Below are 23,570 nucleotides of genomic sequence, written 5' to 3' on the forward strand. Positions count from 1 at the left end.
GCCAGTGAGCGCACCGGCCATCCCTATATAGGATCTGAACCCGCGGCGGGAGTGCCACTGCGCTCCCAGCGCCGCACTCTCCCGAGTGCACCACGGGGTCGGCCCTGGTCTATGTTAATTCATTCTTTTATTCATAAATTTAGATAAAGATGGTCAAAAAACAAACTTGTAGGAGGAAGTGATATCTAAGCTGAAATCAAAAGGATAAGTAGGGTTTGCCAGGGCAAGAAGAGGCAGCAGAATGTAGCAAAGAGGACATGCAGCATCTCTGAAAGCCTGGTGACAAGAGAGAACATGATGAACTGAGAGACAGAATGACATGTGTGTGTTTGAAATCTAAAATATGAGGGAGCTAGAAAAATTTAAATGATATTTTAAAGGGAAGCAAGGGCCTGGTTATAGATTAAGCCATATTTAAGAGTTTAGCTTTTATTCTGAGACGTGGGAAATTATTGAAGGATTTGTTTGTTGTTGTGTTTTTTTGTTTTTTTTTTTAAAGGAGAGAAAAGATCTTGTCTGATTAGGTTTGTTGGGGGAATGATCCTGACTGCAGTTGACTATGCAGAGCTAAAGAAAGCTAATATAATGTAAATGTGCTTCCAAGAATTCTGGTTTTGCTTCTCTGATCTTTACCTTCATGATACCCTCTTCCCTTCCTATTCACAGTTCATCTTGCAGAAGTTCATCCCACTTCTGTTTTCCTACTCAACCTAGATCCCTTGGACAGATATTTCAGTAGTTCTTTTCTTAGATCTCTTGCATTTTTCAAGGATAAGGCAGGTAATAAAACATGCTTTGGTGTATACAGTGTTAACATTTTAGTAGATTTCTTTTTGTTGTTTTTATACATGGTTCTATAGCATGTATGTTTATATTCTGTCCTAAACACTTTATATATATTATCTCACTTTTTTCTCACAACAGCCCCGTGAGGAAATAAGAGGCACAGAGAGCTAATCTGCTGAAGTTATACAGCTAATAAGTAAGGCTTTGTCATATGTCGAGATGTTATGTATACTGTGCTCTAATCGTGCTGTCATTTCTACAGTGCGGTCATCTTCCTTTTTAGTTTTATGCCACTACCCTTCTGTCATAATTATTATGACTGATATGTGTTTTTCTCTCAGAAAGGCTAATATACCTCTATTTATTCCTTTTTATATTGTCTGATTATTTTTCCAAATGAACTTAAGTATTTTATGACATGATCCAAAAAGATTCTCACTGTAATGTTTATCAGAATTGGCTTAATCCACAAATTATACTGGCAATAATTGCAGCTTTACTATATCCAGTCAAGGTATGTCTCCGGTATTTAGCCTTGGGTTCCAGGTGCTGACTGTAAATATTTGTTGAGTAGAAGAATGAATGAATGGAGAGACTTTATCTCCATCGAGTCTTGGTTTATAGCTGTCACTAATATTTTCAGCTTTTCCCCATTTGATCCTGCATTATTTTATGTGTTATTTCTTGGCATTGTATATTTTTTGATTACTTGTTGCCAGCATATGAGGAAACCATTAATATTTCCATATTAATATTGTTGTTAGTTATTTAAGCCCTCATAATTTTCTGATTACTTGTTGCCAGCATATGAGGAAACCATTAATATTTCCATATTAATATTGTTGTTAGTTATTTAAGCTATGCTTCTGAAGGTGATCCTGAGGAATCCTTTGGATAGATGATTATTTCACCTGTTAAGAATTATCATTTAGTTTCTTACTTTTCTAAAATTTTATTTGTTATTACAGTTGTTTGTCCTGGAATTTCCTAAATAATGTGAAAAAGATTGACAATAATGGGCATCCTTGTTTTTATTGTGATTTTAATAGCAATATAACTTACTTTTTACCAGCATGATGTTGGCTAGTGGTTTGCAAGACATGGTATCATTTCTTATCTAGTTCTTAAAATATATTTTATAAGGAATAATCTTATAAGAGATTTTAGATTAATTCTTGTTTATCCTTTTTTGGTGTCAGTTAAAGGAATTTGCTATTGCTTCATAGCATTGTTATGGGAGATTATTGAATAGCATATGTTTGAGGTTTTTAAAATTTTTGGGGGGGGGCTGAGCCCATGGCGCACTCAGGAGAGTGTGGCGCTGGGAGCGCAGCAGCGCTCCTGCCTCAGGTTCGGATCCTATATAAGGATGACCGGTGCGCTGACAGCACTCAGTGGCTGAGCGCGGTGCGGCCGGTCTCAAAAAGGACAAAAAAAATAAATAAAAATAAAATAAAATAAAAATTTTTTTTGTAATAGTACATTTTATGGGGTATAGTTTGTTGTTTCAGTATATGCATATATTGTATAATGATCCAATCAGAAATGTTAATGTATCTGTCACCTAAACACTTATCATTTCTTTGTGGTTATAACATTCAAGATCCTCTTTTCTGGTTAATAGTACATATTTATGATCTTTTATGTTAGACATAGAAGACGTCTTATTCTACTGTGATAAGTAAATGTTTCTCTGGCATTCTTCTGGGTCCCTATTCCACTAATATCTAAACCTGAATTCTAGAGGGTGGAAGAACAGGGACCAAAGCAAACACATTCTTTCATTCCCTTGCTCTTGGGATGTGGAGCTTGAGTGTTCCACGTGTAGGAATTTCTCATAACATCAGACTTGGACATACAGATATAATAATAATAATCCTACCAACAACAGCCACATTACTACATTTAGAAATGTAGGTGGGCCAAGACACTGTGAAGACTTTATGTGAGTTATCTCATTTAATCTTCAGAAAAAAACATTTCAACGTTTTGCTATTCCATTTTATAGATTAAGAAACTGACTTAGAGCAGTAAAGTAACTTGTCTAGGGTTGTACAGCTGAGAAGTGGCAGTGGCAAGTTACTTGTAAAATAGAACCAAGCCTTTAGGGGTGGATGGATGGAGATGGATATAAATATATATTAGGTTACTTCAAAAAGTTCGTGGAAAGATAGAATAATCCAAATCTTTCCATAAACTTTTTGAGGTACCTTTATGTATGTATGTGTATATATACATACAACATATATTTATATGTAATTTGATAAGCTTGAGAGAGAGAGATTGAGGACTAATGCATTTAAAAATGTTTATGGAATCTGGTAAAACAGCAGTACTTGTCTTAGTGGCAAACAATAAGCCCTCTTCCATTTATAATGATGAGATAATTTTCTTAGAAGGAAGTATTATCTAATTACTTTAAGGCCAGATAATATTTCTTTCTAATAAGGACTTGGAGTTTGAGTAGCTGACATATACTGTACTCATAAATTTACTGAGTTTCTCCTCTGCATTTTGCAGACATATCAGGATTGACATAACCTATAGGTCCTTCTAATGCTGTAGTCTGTAATTTCACTTTCTTGTCACTGTTTCCCATGGAATTCTAAGACAGCATTGAATTCTTGGCACCCTTGGACAGTTACCTCTAAGAAACCTACTTTCTGTGGAATTCAGTATATATGCATCTTTATACAAGGCACAAGTGTGTGGTCAAGTAGGGACTATCTAAGGTATTAGCCTCTATCATGGATGGTGAAGGTACTAGATCAGTGTTTGGGAGGAAGTGGGGACAACTTGCCCACTTGGAGACGTAATGTGTTTTAAAATCATTTAGGGAACTTTTCAAATAACCACTTTTCTTCAAGGTGAGATTCCCTGACATAGTGATCCAGTTAGGTTTGCTGGGATAGAAAAATGTTCAAAAGCCACTGTACTAGACAGCATAAGAGAGGAATTGTTTTATTGAAGCTTAGTGATAATTTTTCCATAAGCCTGGTCCTTAAAAAGAGAAAACAAAGAGCACATTAGAGTATTGTTACTCTCTCTGAAAAGAAATGTTCCTAAACTAGGAAAGAAGGCTATTTGAATTTTTAAAATTTTCTTAGGAAGTAGCATAAAAATTTCTTCCTGTAGTGTTTTCCCAACTCTAGGAATGCTTGAAATTAGATTCTTCCTTATGTCTCACAAATTAAATACCTCAAGTGTGGCTCACCCATCTCAATTATGCTATCTTGCATTTTAATCTAGCCTTGTTTCAGAGTTTGTTTTGCTGACTCTTGGCTATTACTTATGTTTTTCACTAATTCATAAAATGACTTTTATATTTTTAGAAAATCCTCAATAGTTTTCTTCTAGCTGGAGTCCTAGTGCAGTTTGATTTAGTGTGTCAAGATCTGTCCCATGCCCAACCCTAGTTCTTGGTCTGCTTTATTGGACTTATCACCTGGTTGTAGCACCACATGAATCCCCTCCGTTTTTCCCTTCTTTGTCTCTTTCCTCCTCCCTTTCCCAGTACTGCCCATTTTTTAGACTCCATGATTTTATCCTTAAGCTAACTTATTTTTAATTTAGGTAAGTCGGATTCTAATTTCTAATGTGCAAAAGATAAATTTCCCTCTCCTGCATGAAGTAGGATTTTAATTTTGTAAATATTTAAATTTTTCATTAATAAATGGTCTGTTAAATATGCCCCAAAACTTCTTCACATGTCTTTAAAACTTTTCATTATGTATATTTTTAGTACTTAAATGCAAAAAACAAAGACTTTCCTATTAAAATGCAAAGCCCAGTGTCTTCTAGATTTTTGAAGAGCTTTTGTCCATTATATAATCTGTAAAGTAGCCAAGAGTTCCTCAGAAGCAGGACATCATTTAGATTTAAAACAATTATGGCTTGTGTGTAAAATAATGATGTGGCATAACCATTCATGGTGTAGCAGCTACAGTTTTACATTATTGGCAAAATACTTGAATACTGCCAATATTTCACTCACCTTAAAGGCCTTACCAAGGTACCCTAGAACAAAAATGGTTAGATCATTTTGAATCTACTAGATAGATTAAGTTGATATGAATAGAAAGCCAAATGACACAATTATGAGCATAGACCTTTTATTTTTTCCCCAGATGTTTGACAGTGTAAACATACATAAAATACATATTAAAGTTTAGATGCTTTATATTTTGTGCAATAAATCAAAGCCTTAAAAAGAAAATATTTTATGTTAAAAAAAGGAAACTCATTAGTTTTACTTAAGACAGTAAAATAGCAGCAGTACCAAGACATTGTGCACTCTTATTTTAAGACAAGTTACTTTTTACATCAGTCAGAAATGTAAGACTGGCTTTCTTGAATACTTAATATAGTTTGAGTCACTGGTTAGATAGGGGCATATTTTCCCAACTGTACATCAGAGAGGAGTGCTTTCGTTAGTTTCAGAAAATGCAGACCCTCAGACAGCCAGCATGACCACAGCATTGAGCATTAAGAGAAATGAAGCATTTATTTTCCAAGCACTTGCCACAGAAGATAAGTGAGTCTTTACATTTGTGGTAGTTTCTTCCCTCCGTAAGTTAAGGGTTGTGCTTTGTTGAGGCATTTCAGAGAAATTATTTGGCATGCCACTAGTGATACTTAGGGTCATGGGTGTTGGGGATGATTTTGTTGAGTTAGTGAGGCTTGTGTTTGTAACCATTCCATCTTGGAGATGAATAGTTAGAGTTGCAGCTGCTGCTTCATGTGAATTGATCATTTCTGTGGCTGTATCTTCTGGATAGGGCACAAATGCCTTATCAGTGCTAGTAAAGGCGGTGTCTTTGCTTAGAGTAGCACCAAACGTTGTTTCCTTTGTTCGATATTGTTTGGGTATTTTAGTCACTTTGGGTTGAGTTACCATACTCAGAGAGTTAATGGTGTCCACTGACTGTGTCCCACTTACAGTGAATAAGCTTGAGGTGAATCCAGAAGATGTGGGATATATGTTATGTTCCTTCAAAGATGATATCTGGTTAGAACAGGGAGTCCCTATTACATGAGCCTTTGTTTCCATCATCCACTTCAATAAGTAAGTAATGTTTTGTTTGTGGTCACACGACCACCTGTTATTGTAAAGGGTTATCTCTTGCAACTGAAAGAGTTGGTCAAAAGATTGATCTGGAATGAATGTGAACTTATTGTTGTGTAGGTAAAGATGTGTGACATTTGTCAGGTTTATTAATGTTCCTGGAAGGATTTGTGTCAAGGAATTATTAGACAGGTCCACAATATGTAGTTTGGAGGGCATGTTGGTTGGAACTGTCCAAAGTTTGTTACTACTGAGATTGAGAACCTCAAGACTTCTTAGTGTATTTTTAATGAGGACAACTTTTTCCAGCATATTCTTAGAAACATCCAGATATTTAAGATTCCACTGATAAGCAGTATCAGATTTGTCAAGAAGTTTAATGTTGTTGTTAGCAGCAGACATGTTCCAGAGAGACCGAGGTAACTGAGCAGGCAGGCTTTCAAACCTGTTGTTTGAAATGTCCAGGGTCCTCAGATTGGTATACTGGGTTAACTGGTTATGCAGATCAGTAAAGTGGTTATAAGACAGGTTTAAATGTATGATATTCTCTTGCAGTCCAGATGGTAATGTAGTCAAATTTCTGCCTGAACAGTCCACATGCCTGTGCCTCTCTGTGCATATACATTGGAGAGGACAAATGCATAAAATACCAGGTGTAAGAAACAGAAGGATGAACAGGCAGGGAGACATTTTCAATATCTGATATTCCATCAAAGCCTGGAAACAAACAGATACACCCTTCTTTTAATATGCAAATAGAATTTAGGCATCTGCATGGGTCAGTTAGCATTAGGCAAAATTTTCAATAAACCTCGTTGTTGTTGAGTCCTTTTATAATTGTTCCAGTGATTAAACTAACAAAGCTCCCCTTCATTTATAGTCCAAATGCTTAATCCTTCAATTGGGGCTATGTGGTAGAGAGAGACTTTCTCCCCCTACTCCTGCATTTTCTCCTTTATTTTCTCTCTTGTTTACCATATTCTTTCTTATTCATCTTCCTGGAGCCTTAATATGAAAAAATGGCATTTTCTGCAAATAAAGAATTCTAGTCCTAAGCTATTACTATTTTTGATAATATGCTTTTTTGCTCAGATGGGAAAAAAATGGCTGTCGTGTCTCTGTTTTTCTTTTCTTTTTTTTAATCTCTGCAGTAATGTAATTGTCAATGTGTGTGTAAGGTGAGATTTTATTTAGATATTAAGGCAATTCTTTGAAATTTCATCTGTGTCTTTTTAGGATAAATATAACATAAAATAAAACATTTTAAGGCACTTAAAAAATACAGACCAACAGCATACTTTTAAGCCTCATATTTTATAAAGTGATTTTTTTCTGTATATTTCAGTGCCAATTCTAAAGGAAAACAATGTGTACATTTACAAAATGAATGAATATTAAAAAGAAATCCCTCTATCGACACTGCAGCAAATTTCTGGTGCATGCACTTACTATCAAATATATTTTCAATCCTAACGTTGACTTTTTCTTAAAAAAATAGAAAAAGGAAAAAAAAATCCAAAGTCAGTCTTTTACTGATTTAAATAACAGCTTACCAAAGTGTTGTCTTCAACATCAGCATCTCATTTTCTCCGGGAAACTTAAAGCTTAAAGGTCGTCTTGTCCAAAGTCAGTCTTTTACTGATTTAAATAACAGCTTACCAAACTGTTGTCTTCAACATCAGCATCTCATTTTCTCCGGGAAACTTAAAGCTTAAAGGTCGTCTTGTGGAGAGTCAGAACCGTTTCTGGCTGTGGGCTGTGCTTGCCTGCTCAGCTGCATTGTGTTGCTGTGAGCTGAAGCTCTGCAACCACCTGATCAGCACCACATAGGAGGACTGCAGAGCTGTCATTGGTGCTGACTCAAATTTATTGCAAGAGGTGCACACGCAACAAAATGGACAGATTAAAAAAAAAATTATAGCATTGATCATACATATGTATCTCATATTTGCCTTAGGATAGAATACCTCATGCACGTTAGAGCTGATCCTTACTTCTTTCTTTGTATTTGAGCTTGAGTTACACATTTTAACATTTGCCTCATTAAGAATGTATGGTTCTTTTTAATACCTCTAACTCCATATTTTTACATGTTGAAAATGAATTTGATCTTCTTCATGGATGGTTTTCTAAGATATTTAACTATTTTTAACACCTGCCTTTTTATATTCTTTTCTAAAATGGTATAGTTGTCATGCCACTTTTAAAAATGCAATCTGTTTGATTTTTATGCCCTCCCCCAACATGGTAATTATTATGTTTAATCAGCTTTTCAAGTTTATCAACCATTTAAATGTACCTCCATTTAGGAGGTACAGAAGTACTTAAATATTATTTTGTTTTTATCTTTCTGATAGAAAGGATCATTTGATCAAGGATACATATAAGCTAGGCTACATTTTAAAATGATCATCTTATGCTTTTAATTATCAGATTCTGTGGTAAAATAAACATGTTTTATTTTATATATTGGGTTAAAGATTTTTTTTCTTTGTGAGACTTCCTTCAGATGGTAAGTAGATATGGCTATTTTCTTCAGAGATATTTTCGGTACTATATGAATGACCACTTATTTGGTTTTATTTTTTTTTTAAATGCGTCAATTTCAGGTTATTTCTTTAGGGTATTTCATATTTTTTTCTTTCTGAGAAAGCAGTTTATAGTCTTAAAATTACATGAAGTAATATAGAAGAGAAAACTTTGGTCATGAGTTTTATAAAACGAGATTAGACTTATGATAGTTTTCACTCCACTCTTCAGTGGATTGATTGCATAAATAATCTGTTAAAACTCAGATGTCGCTTCCAGAATGGCCAGTTTACCTTAGAAAAGAAAGCAAGTTAAAGGTACAGTATTTTCCTTTCCAAATTGTTACCATTTAAAAACCATCAACTATTAGTACATTACATGTGAGGAAAATCTCTTTAGGCCTAGTTATTAAATACTTTGTTTTCTCTAAATCACATTTACTATTATTTGAATTCTACCCCATATAGAATTTATTGTATTAAAATTTGAAGTTTCTTTTCTTAAAGAAGAAATTATAATCTAGGAATCACCTTTTATATAAAGTAATGTTCCTCGAAAAGTATCTACGTTTTAAGTCTGCAACATTAGAGATTTATTATTGATCAGATGCTTTATTGCCACTTTGAGGGTTCAGTTGGACTCCTAATAAAATTCTTTCTATGGATTTCAGAAAGCAGTCATCAATCATAGTGCTTTAAAGTAAAGTGTTAAAAATAATACATTCAGCAATATTGTTGTTGAAATAGGGCACGATTGCTTTGACATTTAGAGTTCTATTTCAGCTCATATATACACCGATATATACACCATTACACTTCAAGGGATGTGACTGAGGGTTGATTTACCGAACACTTAAATCTCTCCTTTTAATTTTAGGAAGCCTGATTATGTCAGTGTGGAAGCAGAGTTATCCATTTCCATTACCAGTACTTTTGTTTGAAAGAAAGGACATGTTACTTCATTAATTAATGGACTCAAATAAATTTGGGTTTAAGTTGTATCAGTATTAGATTCTGCTCCATATAATAGAAAATTTTAATCCAGTAGTGGTGGCAGTATTTCTCATTTCAAGTTTGAGAAATACCGTGTTGTTTCATATTGTTCAAAGATTATTATAAAATTCTCAAAAAGGAAAAGGGGGATTATTCAGTATATTTGAATTGTAACAAGCTGTTCTTATCTTACACTTTTTGAAATTCTCAGGAAATAAAATAATAATATATTACTATTACTCCAAAAAAAAAAAAAAATTACTATTACCCCAAAAAAAAAAAAAAATTACTATTACCCCAAAAAAAAAAAAAAATTACTATTACCCCAAAAAAAAAAAAAAATTACTATTACCCCAAAAAAAAAAAAAAATTACTATTACCCCAAAAAAAAAAAAAAATTACTATTACCCCAAAAAAAAAAAAAAAGAACAATTTTTTATAGGCTTAAGTGTTTGTTACAACTTATTTTAGGTATTTTTGAGACACATTATGTTTTAGATAAGTCTGTCAAGGTCAGGAATTACAGCTATTTAGGCAACTATTATATTCTAGATTAAGCAGTAAATTAATTTGTGTATTCTTTTGTGTCCCAGGATATATTACCCCACCACTGTGAAAGGTATAACAAACCATCTTCTATGGAATGGCTAGCCCATGTTAATCAAGTTTTCCTTTATTTCTTAACTTAAGTTGATAACATCTGTTGTGTTTGAGAGTCAAAGTATTATGTTGTCTATTTTTGGTAATATATAGTTGGCTATTTAGATAATTTCCTGCTGAAAACTAAGAGTACTCAATAAAGTATTTTAAAAGCATGGAAGAACTGATAAGACAGGATTGTCAGATCAAAATCCAAGTGGATCAGTCCCTTCACCCACCTCCCCACCCTTTTTTTCCCCACACTTGTTGCCAAAGCTTAGTTGTTTTCTAGAATATCCCTCATTCTGGATTTTTCTGCTTGCTTCCTTGGGAAGATTCAATTTGATCTTCTATCCCCCATATTACCTATAAATGTTTCCTAACAGTATTAACATAATTGCATGTTTGCATCATCCCACTATATATATATATGGTTTTAAAATAATACCAGTATTGCTACAATTAGATTACAGATTCCTGACTAAAGTTTAAGATTTCTTTGCAGCTCTGTTGTTCTTAGAATATATTTCACTAAGGGTGTATAGTCAATTCTGTGTTCTAATGCAATGTGAAATAATTCTTTTCTCTGTATTTTTATATCACCAACTTGACATAAAGTTAGGTTCATTTGTTTCAGTTAGTTTTCAGTTTTTAGGGATTACTTAAGTCAAAATTGTGTAATAAGGTATATTCAGAGAAATCTTGCTTCCCTGTCCTCTTCATCCTATTTCCTTCTTCCTGCTATTGGTGACTATTCTTGGTTGTTTCTGAACATTATTTCTTTTTGCAAACATACAAAAATATGTATGTGTGTGTATGTACTAGATGTTCTTATCCTCCCCTTTCTTGTATTAAAAGTTGAGTACTATATAATGTCATATATCTTGTTCTTTTCTTCTTAGTAATATATCTTGAAGATCACTCCATATTAGTATATAGGTACCTTTGTCTCATTCATTTCATGATGCATAGTACTTCATTTAGAAATGTACTCCACCAATCCCCACTAGGGCATCTGATTTTTTCCAGACTTTTGCTATTGCAAATAATGCCACAGTGAATACCCTATAATTTCATATTTTTCCCAGTGAGTCTTTGAAAAAGATTCCTAAAAGTAGGCTTTTTGGGTAAAAGGTTAAATGCATTTGGAATTTTTCCAGATATTACTAAATTTCTCTCCATAAACTATACCAGTTTGCAGTCCTATCAGCAGTGTATCAGGGTGTCTAGTTCTGTGTAGCCTCACTGTAGACTCTGTTGTTGGACTTCTGGATTTATATCAATCTGATCGGTAAGTAGCATCTTGGTATAATTTAAATGCATCTCTCTAATTATGAGGGAGGTTGTATATCTTTACGTATGTTTTTAAACAGCCACTCAAATTTTTTCTTCTGTGTCTGTCTTTTATATGTTTTATGCATTTTCTATTGTGGTGTGAGTGTTTTCCCCCCTTCTGTATTTAGGAGCTTTTTTAATTTTAGAGATATTAGTACTTTGTCCTGATTTAAGTTGCAATTTTTTTCTCCAGTTTGCCATTTGTCTTTTGAATTTATTATGATGGGTTTTTTTTGTCGTCGTTGTTTTGTTTGTTTGACATTAATAAGTTTCATATAATTGGATTTCCCTTTTCACTTTATTGCTTCTGGATTTTGAATTTCCACTAGGGAGGGTTTTCCCACTTCGAGTTTATAAAGAAATTCAACCATATTTTCCCCTATTACTTGTATAATTTATAGATTATATTTAGATCTCTGGTCTACTTGGTATTTATTCTAATGTAGTGTGAAATATGGGTCCAATTTTATCTTTTTCCAAATGTCTATCCAATTGTCCCAACACATGTTCCCACTGATTTGGTATTTGAGTGTATTTCTGGAATTTCTATTTTGTTCCATGTTTGTTTAATCACATACCAGTACCACAGTGTTTTAATTATAGGTGCCCAAGTATTTTGCTATTTTGCTTTTTTATCAGAATTATGTAATAACAACAATTACAGGTCACCCTCATCTGATTCATTGTGTCCCCCGCCACCAACACCATGTGGAATACATGTGTGATATATGTATGTTTCAGTGCATGAAGTAGGTGCTTTTTGGTTTTATATTAGTGAAAAGAGTGTAGGACCAGGAGTCAGGGAGCAAACTCAGCTTTTAGTACTACTTGAAAGCAAGTCACTTGCTTTTTCTGGTCCTGTTTTCTTAACAGTTAAATAAAAGGAGTTGAACTAGATGGTCTTCAGAGTTGTTTCTGAATCTGGTTAATGTTAATCTTAAAAGAGCACCATTGGTATGTGGTATGAAGTTCACTCTACCTTTTATTCCCCTGTGCCTTGTCCTTTGCTGTATTCATAAAATAAACTTTCTCTTCTGAATCCTGGTTTTTAAGCCTTTTCTCTAGGTCTTTTTTTGTTCCAGCATATTCTTCTCTCCCATATTTCTTTTATTAGCTTGCATGTCTTCTTGCTGATTAAGCAAGGATTGCCACTGTTTAGCTACTCAGCTTCCACTGACCTCAGTGAGAAAAATTGTATGCAGTAAATGTGAATTATTTTTCCCCCCTGGCAGAGAATTTCTTTAAAAAACAAAACAAAACAAAACACTCCAGCTGCTGCCAGTAATTTGTCCTTCTGTTGCACAAAGAACAGAAGGAAACAGACTGCCGTGGTGTTTGAAGAAATCAGACAAGAGTATGACCAAGTCATCAGCTCCTGTTGTGTTTAAGAGAGTTGGTATTTCCCTATATTTCCCAATACGCATCCTTCAGGAGGTCAAGAAAGAAGGTGGTGAAAAGGGGGCAAAAATGTGGCCAACCATGAAAACATTATATCTTATTTACCCTAACCTTAAAATTCAAAGGAATAATAGGAAGTTCTCAAACTCCTGATTGGTACTGGGTAAATTAGCTTTAAAGTTATTAGGTTTGAAAAATACATAAAAGGAACTTGGAAAACACATGAAAGGAAGACAGATCTCAGAGAACCAATGTAATATTCCAGCAAACATCATGCTTATTCACTAAAGGTAAGAAGCTCAAGGAAGTGTTTATGTAGATCAAAGGTTTTAATAGTCTGTAAGAGATGGCTTGAAAGATTTAAGGAGAAACATTATATATAAAATGGAAACATTGTATATAAAATTTTAATGACCAAAAGCTTGCTAGTTTTTATTGAAGACGGAACTTTGCTGGTTTCTTGAGTGCTTGTGCTACAAATAACTAACTATATTCTATTCTGAAAATCTCAGAATTCTGAGTGGTTCTCCAAAACTAAGCAACCAATATTTCATTCTAAGTGACTGTTTCCCTCTGGAGTTAGGGTCAGGGTAATGAGGAAGAATATGTGCTTGTTGGGCAAAGGAGCACTTCTGCAGACACAGGCTGGCAGCTCCATAAGTGTAGGCCAACAACCACTCTCCACCTAAACTTTAACAAAGGTTGGGCCCATCCCTAATTTGATAACTCAGATTTACCAGTTTATCCAAGATAATGGATAAAAGATGAAATTCTGCATGAAAACGGTGGTGTGAGTTTAAATGTACAGTGTCAGAGTTAAAAAAAGTTTAGTGAAAAGTTGAGAACCATTTGTATTTTGATATATCGTCTGTTTTTCCTGGCAGTTTATCCAAGATAATGGATAAAAGATGAAATTCTGCATGAAAACGGTGGTGTGAGTTTAAATGTACAGTGTCAGAGTTTAAAAAAGTTTAGTGAAAAGTTGAGAACCATTTGTATTTTGATATATCGTCTGTTTTTCCTGGAAAAATCACCTAACTTTGGAATGAAACTAGAGTTTATCTTTTTTTCTTTTGTAAAACTTCATTTTGTGTGGGTGCTTATAAAGAAGAAGCTTTTAAAAGAGACTAGTTTTAAAATTTGTGCTCCCCCAACATGATAGGAAAAATGTTTATTTTTTATGGTTCATGATCATATTTTTTTCAGGATAAATGTCCCCAACCTAACCCCCTAGTTCAGTGTTTTAATGTTTGTTTTACTGTTTCCGATGAGACCAAAAAGGAAAATTTCTCTGTTCTCAAACATGCGTTTTTATCTCTAATCCTCACAAACTTGGAATATTTATTTAGTACTTGAGGTATTAATTTAAAATTTGGAATACCTATTTGATTTCTTATCCCTCCCCACCCCAAACTTTGAAACAGAAAAATAAAAGTTTATTTATTCAAAATAAGTTTATACACAGCTTTTCAGGGGAAAAAAAATCTATTGGGTAATAATAACTATATATACATTGCTTGTTATATCCATATTTGTAAAATATACTATACTTTAAGGATTGGTACTATAACTAGTAAATAGATTACTGTCAAATAACTTTTTTAAAAAAATTTCGCCAATGAACATGGGCTTTGAACAGATTTCAGATAGTTCTTGAATAAAAATAAAAATTGGCTACCAGTTGCCATTTTTATACTTCATCACGTGAAGAAAAACAAAAGAGAGATTCACTTAAGGATGGAAGATTAACTAAAAGCAAGTTGTAATACTTATAATAATTCTGCAGGTGGAAGTGGCAGGGATTCGTTAAGATCTTGATCAGAGTCAGGAGGAATAGAGAACTCCTGACACTGGATTTCATTGTTGAAATCTTCTTGATTTTTCATAAAATCTGGTGGCAGGGGCAAGTTAAGTGAGTCAGGGGGAGGTGGAAATGACACTTCGATCTCAGATTTATGATCTTCACAGTCTTGATTGAAACAGTCCAGAGATGGTGGGAAATTGGTCGAATCATTTGCAAGAGGAGATACATCTCCCATTGTGAGTTTGTCAGGTTGGTTATTCTCCTGTCCTTCCAAATCAGAAAAGGGAGGTGGTGGATACAGATCTGCATCATCCGAAGAAGAAACAGCAGTGCCAATTGTTGATCTATCAGCACTATCCTCTGATGTACCATTTACTTGATCTTTTATTTTCTCCGTTTTGGAGTTGTTGGGATCTTCAATGTTTTCACTTGATTCAAACAGCTTAACTTCCATATCATCTGCTAAAAGTGTGCTCTTGTCTGGTTTCCAGGTCATAAGTGAAATGATGGAGGTACGTTTTGTGGATACTTCATTTTCTCTAATGTTATCCATACATATGTCAGGAGTTTCTCCATCAGCAAATGGAGACCTGCCTGCCCAATTTTGATCATTTAAAATTGGTTTTCTTGTGCACTTCCATAGTACAATCATGATTATAGCTACCAACATTAAAGTCAGAATTACACCAAATAATATGGCAGCTGTTAAGTTAGAATTAGTTTTATGTGAAGATGTTTTGTTACTGGTAGCCTCTACAAAGAATCCTGGTGTATACCGAGGTGAATTTTTGGCAGTTGATGTTGGTTGTGTGGATAGATTATGAACAGTCGGTGGAAATGGTTTTCCAGAAGAGGTGTGGACAGATAATGATGGTTGTTGAGTAGAAGTATAAATAAATGGTGTTGGTGGTTGTCTGGTGGAAGTATGGGCAGATGATGGTAGTTGTCTGGCAGAGGTGAATGCAGGTAGTGCTGTTTGTCGGGAGGAGGTATTGGCCGTTGGTATCGGTTGTTTGGTGATGTTAGAGGCAAGTGCTTGTTCTGCTGCTGGTTTTCCAGAAGATACAGAGACAGCTTGTGTTGGTTGTTCATCAGTGACTTTGGCAGTTGATATTGGTTGCCCAGAAGAAATGTTGTTCAACTGTGTTGATTGATCCAAGAGATTCCCTCTTGTGTTTTGAGAGTTAGTCAAGACATGTGACATTGATGATTTAGATAAAGTAGGCAGAGGCTGCTTCTCTGTTGGAATAGCCTCTGTCTCTGAGAAAAATGTATAGTTCAGGTGTCCACAAAACAAAATTAAGATGAAATATTTGTGATCCATTTCGGAGTGTTTCCTTCTTACCAGTGGTTTTATAATGAAAGAAAAAAAGACAGACAATTAGGTATCATTTGGTGTCTAGTTGTATTCACTTTTCATTACAATGGCTGGCATAAAGTCGGTAGGTACTTGATAAGTATTTATTATTCCTTATCTATCTATTTATTTATTTATTTTTGGTGGCTGGCCAGTATGGGATCTGAACACTTGACCTTGTTGTTACCAGCACTGTGCTGTCCCAATTGAGCTAACCAGCTAGCACTATTCCTGTTTAGACTAGACATACTGTAGGCTAGTGTAAACAACTCTTGAATATACTCTAACTCATTGTACAGCATTTGGACCTCATAGACAATGATCTCTCCTAATTTTTTTAATAATATCTGTACTTGGCCCTGTTGCCCCTCATCATTACATTACAGTTCTTCATCTCACAGTCATACTTCTCAAAAGCATAGGCTCTGTATGCTGACTCCATGTGTTCTCTACTTTTTCACCCTTTACTACTATAAAGACATTGATTCTGCTGCTTTAAAGAACACCAATGACCATCTATTACCTAATCCCATGTTCTTTTCTTCTCTCTTTTTTATTTGTCTCTCTCTTGTCCACATTTGACACTATTGACTGTTTTGCACTAAAATTCAAGTAGGTCTTTGAAATACAGTATTCTTTCAATGTTACTCTCACTAGTTCTTTTTTTCCTTGCTTCCTAAATATGGATAGTTGGTAGTCTGTTCTCACCCTTACCTACTTTTCTTTATTCCTGGTTCTATAAGATTTCAATTCTCACTTTTAGGCAATAACTCCCAATCTGTTCATTCATCCTAAACCGCCTTTGTTCTAATTCTATTTGTCTGACTTCTTGGTGGACATTTCCATATATATAACCCACTATCAGCAAATTCAATGTATTTTAAATGGAATTCATCTTTACACCTCAAAACTGACTCCTCTCCCAACTTCTCTATTTCTATTAATGGTACCACGAAGTTTCTATTCTAAGAATCCGCTGAGATTACTAACACAATAGATTCTCTGAAGCATCCTCAGTGTCTAGCACTGTGCCTTTATGTTAGGATCTCATATTTTTAAAGGACTTGATTCAACTCAAACTCCTAGGCTCAAAATCTTAGAGTGATCTCTGAATTGGTGGAATCAATTCTTTTTTTTTTTTTCCCTTTTTGTCTTTTTTACTGACCGGCAACGGGATCGCAACCCTCGGTGTTGTACCCGCACTGCGCTCAGCCAGTAAGCAGGAACCGGTCTCCACGTGGGATCTGAACCCTCGGAGGGAGCGCCGCCGCGCTCCCAAGCGGCGCACTCTCCAGTGCGCCACCGGGCCGGCCCAAGGTCGAATCAATTCTAACCAATTGGTCAAGGATTCCTGCTGCTGCTTTCATTTATTTATTGAACAACGTCTTTGTATCAGGCCCTGTTCTAGGTTTGGGAGATTAAAAAAAGAAGAAAAAAAGATAGTTGCTGCCTTCAAGTGTTCCCGACTCTAGTGGTAAAAACGTTAAGTAAAAAATAACTATAATAATTTGATGTTTTCTCCTAAAGGTATAGAGGAGATGCATAGAGAAACTAACCTAGCCTGGGAGGGCTTTAAGGAAGGTTTCTCAGAGAAGTAAAACTTGAACTGAATCTTAAAAGGTCTTTAAGAGCTAATTATGCAAATAAATATTCCAGCCACGGAAAACAACGTACGAGCACAGGAAAAGAAGGCACATTGTGTAACTTCGGCAGGTAGGGCTTTTTTGTGGGATGTGGTATACGCTCAAACTTGAAAAGTTCTAGTTCTGCTTTCCACTTCTACCACCTAACTATCGATCTAAGCATGAGAACTAGTTACTTAATTTCTCCTGCTCTCAATTGTCTTATCTCTAAAGTGAGGAGTTATATTAAGACAATTTTTAACTCTGAGTGTAATTTACTTGTCTTGCACATCATCAAACACAAACACAATGGTAACTCTTTGATTATTTATTTATTTATTTATTTTCGGCAGCTGGCTGGTACAGGGATTGAACCCTGAACCTTTGTGTTATCAGCACCAACTGCCAGCCCAGTTATTTCTTAACATTAGGGAAAGAAAAATCTCAGGGTGCTAGATTCTGGTATATATGATTAGAGACTGTAATTTTTCTGTGACTCATCGGCCTGTCCAAAAGAGATCTGATGTTCTGTTACAAGGTACAATAAAATACAATAAAAGGTTTTGCAAATAGGCATTTCAGCATAATTGAGTAGTTTTCATTGCTTATTTCTCGACCACTTGGTACAGTAATAAGTAACCCTATTATAGTAGATGAAAAGACATGTGATTTTTTTTCCCCGCTGTACTGTATCTTCTTTTCTTTCTCATACTTCATAGTTCTCCTTTGAACTCTCCTGCACACTGCTGATGGATTAATCTTAAAAGCAGACATGATCGAGTTACTACTACTCCCTTGCTCGAGAGTTCCCCTTTGCTGTCAAGATTAAACTTCTCAACAGTTTTCTTCCTTCTGGCTTGAGTTATCCAGTACAGACTCACATCTCATGACTAAAACTTTTCATCCAGCTGAATGCACCCCTTCCCCACCTTACGTCCTTTCTTTTTTTTTTTTTTTGTCTTTTTCCGTGTCCGGCAACGGATCACAACCCTCAGTGTTGCCCCCGTACCGGACCGGGGACCGGCAACGGGATCGCAACCCTCAGGGTCGCTCCCGCGCCTCGCTCAGCCAGTGAGCGGGAACCGGTCTGTATGTGGGATCCGAACCCTCGGGCGGGAGCGCCGCCGCGCTTCCCAAGCGGCGCACTTATCCAGTGCGCCACCGGGCCGGCCTCGCCCTTACGTCCTTTCTAAACACACACTTTTCTCCCTAAACAGACCCTGTTAACTATGCTGTTTTTCACCCTCCTGGAGTGCGTTTTTCCAGACCTATCCTCTTTCCCCTTCTGACTGCACACCTGGACCTGTCCTCATCTTTAAGACCTCAGTTCAAATTTTATTAATACTTCTACCAGAATATAAACAGAGAAGATAAAATCTCAGTCAATGAATTCTGCTTTTTATCCATTTTTGCAAAGGTTTTTAAGAGGAAAAACTTGAAAATTTTGGCATAGTTATGGGGATTTGAATCATCTCTAGATGGTCTTTATCCGTATAGTTTCCACCCGCTATTCTTACAGATTACCAAAAAAATGGGGGGAGGGGAGTTTGTTAGAAAATGTTATTCCTCGGAGTTTCGTTTTTAAAAACCAAAAGCAGAGGCTGGCCCGGTGGCGCACTCGGTAGAGTGCGGTGCTTGGGAGCGCGGCGGTGCTCCCACCAAGGGTTCGGATCCCATATAGAGACCGATCCGCTCACAGGTTGAGCGCGGTGCGGGCGCCACATGAGGGTTGCGATCCCGTTGCCGGTCACGAAAAAAGACAAAAAGGAAAAAAAAAAAACAAAAAAACCAAAAGCATCAGAAGATACAGACTGTGGATTTTCCTCAGCCAAAAATGTTTCCTCTTTTGTGACTTTTCTTAAAATAAAGAAACCATATGGGTTTCTCTCTTCAGTTAGATGAAAAAGGCATGAGAGAAGGAAAGAGCCCAAACAGGAACATAATTATAAGCCCAGTTTCATTTGTAAGCTCAATTCTGATAGGTTCATAACCTCTTAGGTCAATAGGAAGTTGTTAGAACCTTCAGTATATGAGATTTTCACTTGTCCTTATAATATTATAGCAATATTAAAACCAAATTCTATTTTTGACCTATCCTACCACTTTATCCCACTCCTTAGTTAGCTATTTAGGTTATGCTACATTCTAGAATACTAGAATCTGTGTTAGAATCCTACCACAGCAATTCAGAATAGTCCAGAAAAAAAGGAACAGGATTTTAAAAAAGAATAAATAGGGGATTTAACAGTGAAAAAAAATGACTTTTTTCCAGAGGTAGTGAGGCCAGTGTTTTTACCACTGCAGAAAGTTATTTAACATATGTATATTTAAATACATAAGTGGTGTGTACCTGAAGTACCAACATTATTTCTGCAGGGAAAGAAGGTTGTAACAAAGAACATGGGGCAGGGGAATGAAAAGGAAAAGAAAATTTAGAATAAGATGAAATGGAAAGGGGATGCAAAGAAATACAAAATAAAACAAAATAGAAAAATAAAAATTATAGAAAGCAAATGTATGAAAAAGGGGACGGTCAATTGGCTACAGAAGGTATTGAAAAGAAGAAAAGTTAATAATCAGGTGAAAAAAAGTGGTGGTTATGTAATTAATGAGAGGTTACAGTAGAAGATGAAAGTGGGTAAAATGAAGCAGTTGGAGAAGATTGAAATAGGTGAAAGAAGCAACCACAAAATGCTGCTCCCTGTCACTGTTCTGTTTGTGGGTTCAGGAAACCAGTAAAGAGGAGCTGTCTTTCCAAGGTGTAGGACTCGAAGTGAACTATCCTCTCAAAATCACTTATCTTTCATTTCAGGCTCTCCTATGTGCTGTAAGTGTCCCTAGGGTTCTCTTCTTTCTTTTTTTTCTTTTTTTTTTTTTTTCCTGGCACTGCCCAGAAGCATGCCTGCTAATTACTCCAAAGAACCTATGTGTATTATATGTAGGATTTTTCTAGAAATCCCTTAGTCTGCTGCTCAGGCAAAACCCAAATTTGTCAACCTTCATATATGGCAATATTTTACTTATTATTTTAGGGTGGCACTTTGAGGTTTAAATCAGTGATTTTGGTCCTTTGCTTTTTCCGAATATTTAAAAAATTTTTTAAAAAGAAAAATGTAGACTGAACTAAGCATTTTAAAGGCAATTACAGTGAAGCACGAGTCCTCGTGTATTAGACATATTCTCATAAATGTAATGCATAAGTACATAAAGAGTCCAGCATTTAAAATGATGGATATAATAAGAAATATGTCACTGTATTTTAGAGGGAATCAAGGAGATTTGGAGAGCATTTCCTACAGAAAAAGGCAAATTATAAAGCAGTATCAAAAATAATGTCTGCATTTCAGTTACTTTGATAGAACAAAAGTAAGTTATAATGCAAATATAATAGATTAAAATTTAACAGTAGTATTACCTCTAACTAGTGAAGTTTTGAAGCCATAAAAGGAGGAAAACAGCAATTCTTGAGGAAGAGCAGAAAGGGGAGTTGACTTGAACTACAGTAGGAAGCATGAGTGTTTGGTAACCATCTTTTGTCAGTAATATGAAGGTACTTCAAAAAGCTCATGGAATGATTCGTATTATCCTTTAATTCCATTTTTCCATGAACTTTTTGAAGTACCCTCCTAATAGCATTTACTGAGCACCCACCAAATGCCAGGCACTATGCTATTTTAGTGAGCTTGGTGCTGGTATTTTCATCTTATAGATAAGGAAACTGAGACACAGAGAAATTGGCTAAGTTGGCAAATTGTCTAAGTAGTGGCACTCATACAGAAACCATGCCAGTCTTGTACCAGAGACCATTCCTTCTAGCTCATGTCACTGTGTATGCTGCACTGCGTTTCATAGTAAAGTTATGAAACAGAAATGCCTCATGAAGGAAGGAGATGTGAGCTCTCTCGGAATAGATGTATAAGTAACTTCTGGTGGTAGCCTTGAGTAAAGGGCAGGGGATAATAAATACCAGAAAACTGGGGCTGGCCCGTGGCTCATTTGGGAGAGCGCGTTGCTGACAACACCAAGTCAAGGGTTAAGATCCCCTTACCGGTCATCTTTATATACAAAAAATAAATAAATGAACAAACAAATACATACATACATACATACTAGAATACTCATTTCAGTCCTGTGACTGTGAAAACAGTTATGGTAGTTTTGAATGGTTAGCCTAATACTGTCATAAGTAGTAAGTTTACTGAAAAATTTGTGGTGATTTTTAAAGATTGGACATTGAAAGGTGTCAGATTTCTGTTTAGTAAATTCAAACTTACTTGGAACTCATAATTTCCTTCTGAGTAGAATTATTTAGGAATTAGTGGGAAAAACACAGGTATTATTAAACTTTAAATTTGGGATTAACCCTTTAAAAATATGTAGATAAGTCTTTTCTAAAAAAGAGATAAGTCTTTCAAAAAAATAAATATTTTCTAACTTCTGTAATAGTTACTTAGAAGAAATCCAAAATGGACTTTATAAGAGAAAGTAATAAATATTTATGAAGTTTTGAAATAGGATAATCTCCCACTATGAACTTATTTCTTGAAAATACAAGTCTATGTAAACTCTTTGTAATTTTTATTTAGAAGGCAAATTTACTTTGTAATTGCCCAGTTTACTCATAGAGTAAGCATCTTTTATGCATATTGTTTATTCTATGGGTGTTTTTCCCTATATTTTACACTATCTACTAAAGGCTCAGGTAATATGTGATATAAACACGTACGTGATAATGAATATTTGTTTACACATTTTATCATAACATTTTTGTTAGTAAGTTTTTAAAATGATCTTTATTTCATGTCATTATAACTTAAACATAAAGTTCTATTTTCTGTTTTTTAAAAAAAAGCATGTATAATAATGATAATTGACTACCACATCTGGTTTCTTTTGATTTCTTTTTAAATTAAGTGAAGGTGACCATTCTTACTGTGGAAACTAATGGGGATTTGAAAAATAAAAATAATTTAAATCTATGGATTATGTGTACAGGGAAATTTTATACAAAGCAAATTAGAATTTTTAACAATTAGTATTTTGGTGGTTGTAAATTCAGTCATAGCCCATGGAATCCAGTTTTATTTCTAAGCCTTAGCTTTATCTGCCATGACTACAGTTTATTTCTTTTAATTATAAAACTGAGGTTAACAGACATTATGACTGAATAAACTTAAAAGGGCTTATATTATACAAACCTATAGAAAGTGAAAATCTTTCTCCAACGCAATATTTTTTAATTCCATGAAACAAAACCACAAAAATCTGTTATAGTGTTATAGACATCTTTAGACTATCAGAGTTTAATTAAAGTTTAAAAAACTAATGACATTTTAGTTTTTAAAATAAATCTTATGTATAGCAAAGATCAAACAAAATTGTCAGTGTGAAAATTTTCTTACCTCAGCTGTTAACTTCTTTTGCAGAATGCTAAATTCTTGTTCTAACTGGACATTTTGGTGATTTGGCTAAGAAAGCAAAGGGGTGGTTCAATTCAGATTAAAAATGGTTCTCTAGCAAACTGAAATGGTTTCTGTAGAAAAAGAGGAAGTTTATCAATAGCTGATTCCGGAAGTGCAATAACCCGCAAAATGACTAAGAAATGTATGACTTTAACAGAACTTATTTTAAAACACAATTTGGAGCCATATGATTTGAATGCTTTTAATTAATGTCTATAAGTAAACATTTGAGACTCTTTAGTAATGTGATCATATAATTTAAATATTTAGAATGGAGTCCTGAAGAGAAAATTGTGTGTTCTAAGGAAAAGCTGCCAGTTGGGTTGTTACCCATAGTGAGATTTCTTTTTATAAGTTAATGATGTGTTTTGTTTACTTGTATGAACTTAGGCAAGTTGCTGCACTTCTGTGTCACCATTTCCTCCTCTGAAAGAATATTTCCCTTTTTGGGTTTTTGTAAGGATTAAATAAGATAAAATAAATAAATAAATAGGATAACATAACATATAAATGTCTCATATATAGTAGGCAACCAGTAAATGTTAATGTTATTTTATAATACATAACTGGCAAAGCCCAGG

General features: G+C 34.8%; 3 protein-coding genes across 3 annotated transcripts in view; 1 reads left to right on the forward strand and 2 right to left on the reverse strand.

Annotated features, from left to right (window-relative positions):
* The window catches only part of NF1 (neurofibromin 1), a 202,826-nt gene that overhangs the window by 129,524 nt on the left and 49,732 nt on the right, over positions 1-23,570 (forward strand). The gene's annotated exons all lie outside the window — the stretch shown is intronic.
* OMG (oligodendrocyte myelin glycoprotein) lies at positions 4,882-7,482 on the reverse strand. Its single transcript, XM_008589106.1, has 2 exons — positions 7,405-7,482; positions 4,882-6,568 (listed from the first exon to the last, which is right to left on the reverse strand). The coding sequence occupies exon 2, from the start codon at positions 6,560-6,562 to the stop codon at positions 5,240-5,242; it is 1,323 nt and encodes a 440-aa protein (XP_008587328.1). The 5' UTR covers positions 6,563-6,568; positions 7,405-7,482; the 3' UTR covers positions 4,882-5,239.
* EVI2B (ecotropic viral integration site 2B) lies at positions 14,514-23,013 on the reverse strand. Its single transcript, XM_008589095.1, has 2 exons — positions 22,930-23,013; positions 14,514-15,888 (listed from the first exon to the last, which is right to left on the reverse strand). Exon 2 carries the CDS (start codon positions 15,870-15,872, stop codon positions 14,514-14,516), a length of 1,359 nt encoding a protein of 452 aa, XP_008587317.1. The 5' UTR covers positions 15,873-15,888; positions 22,930-23,013.

This window comes from Galeopterus variegatus, unplaced genomic scaffold (genome assembly GCF_000696425.1).
Source record: "Galeopterus variegatus unplaced genomic scaffold, G_variegatus-3.0.2 Scaffold134, whole genome shotgun sequence".
Classification (NCBI taxonomy): Eukaryota; Metazoa; Chordata; class Mammalia; order Dermoptera; family Cynocephalidae; genus Galeopterus; species Galeopterus variegatus.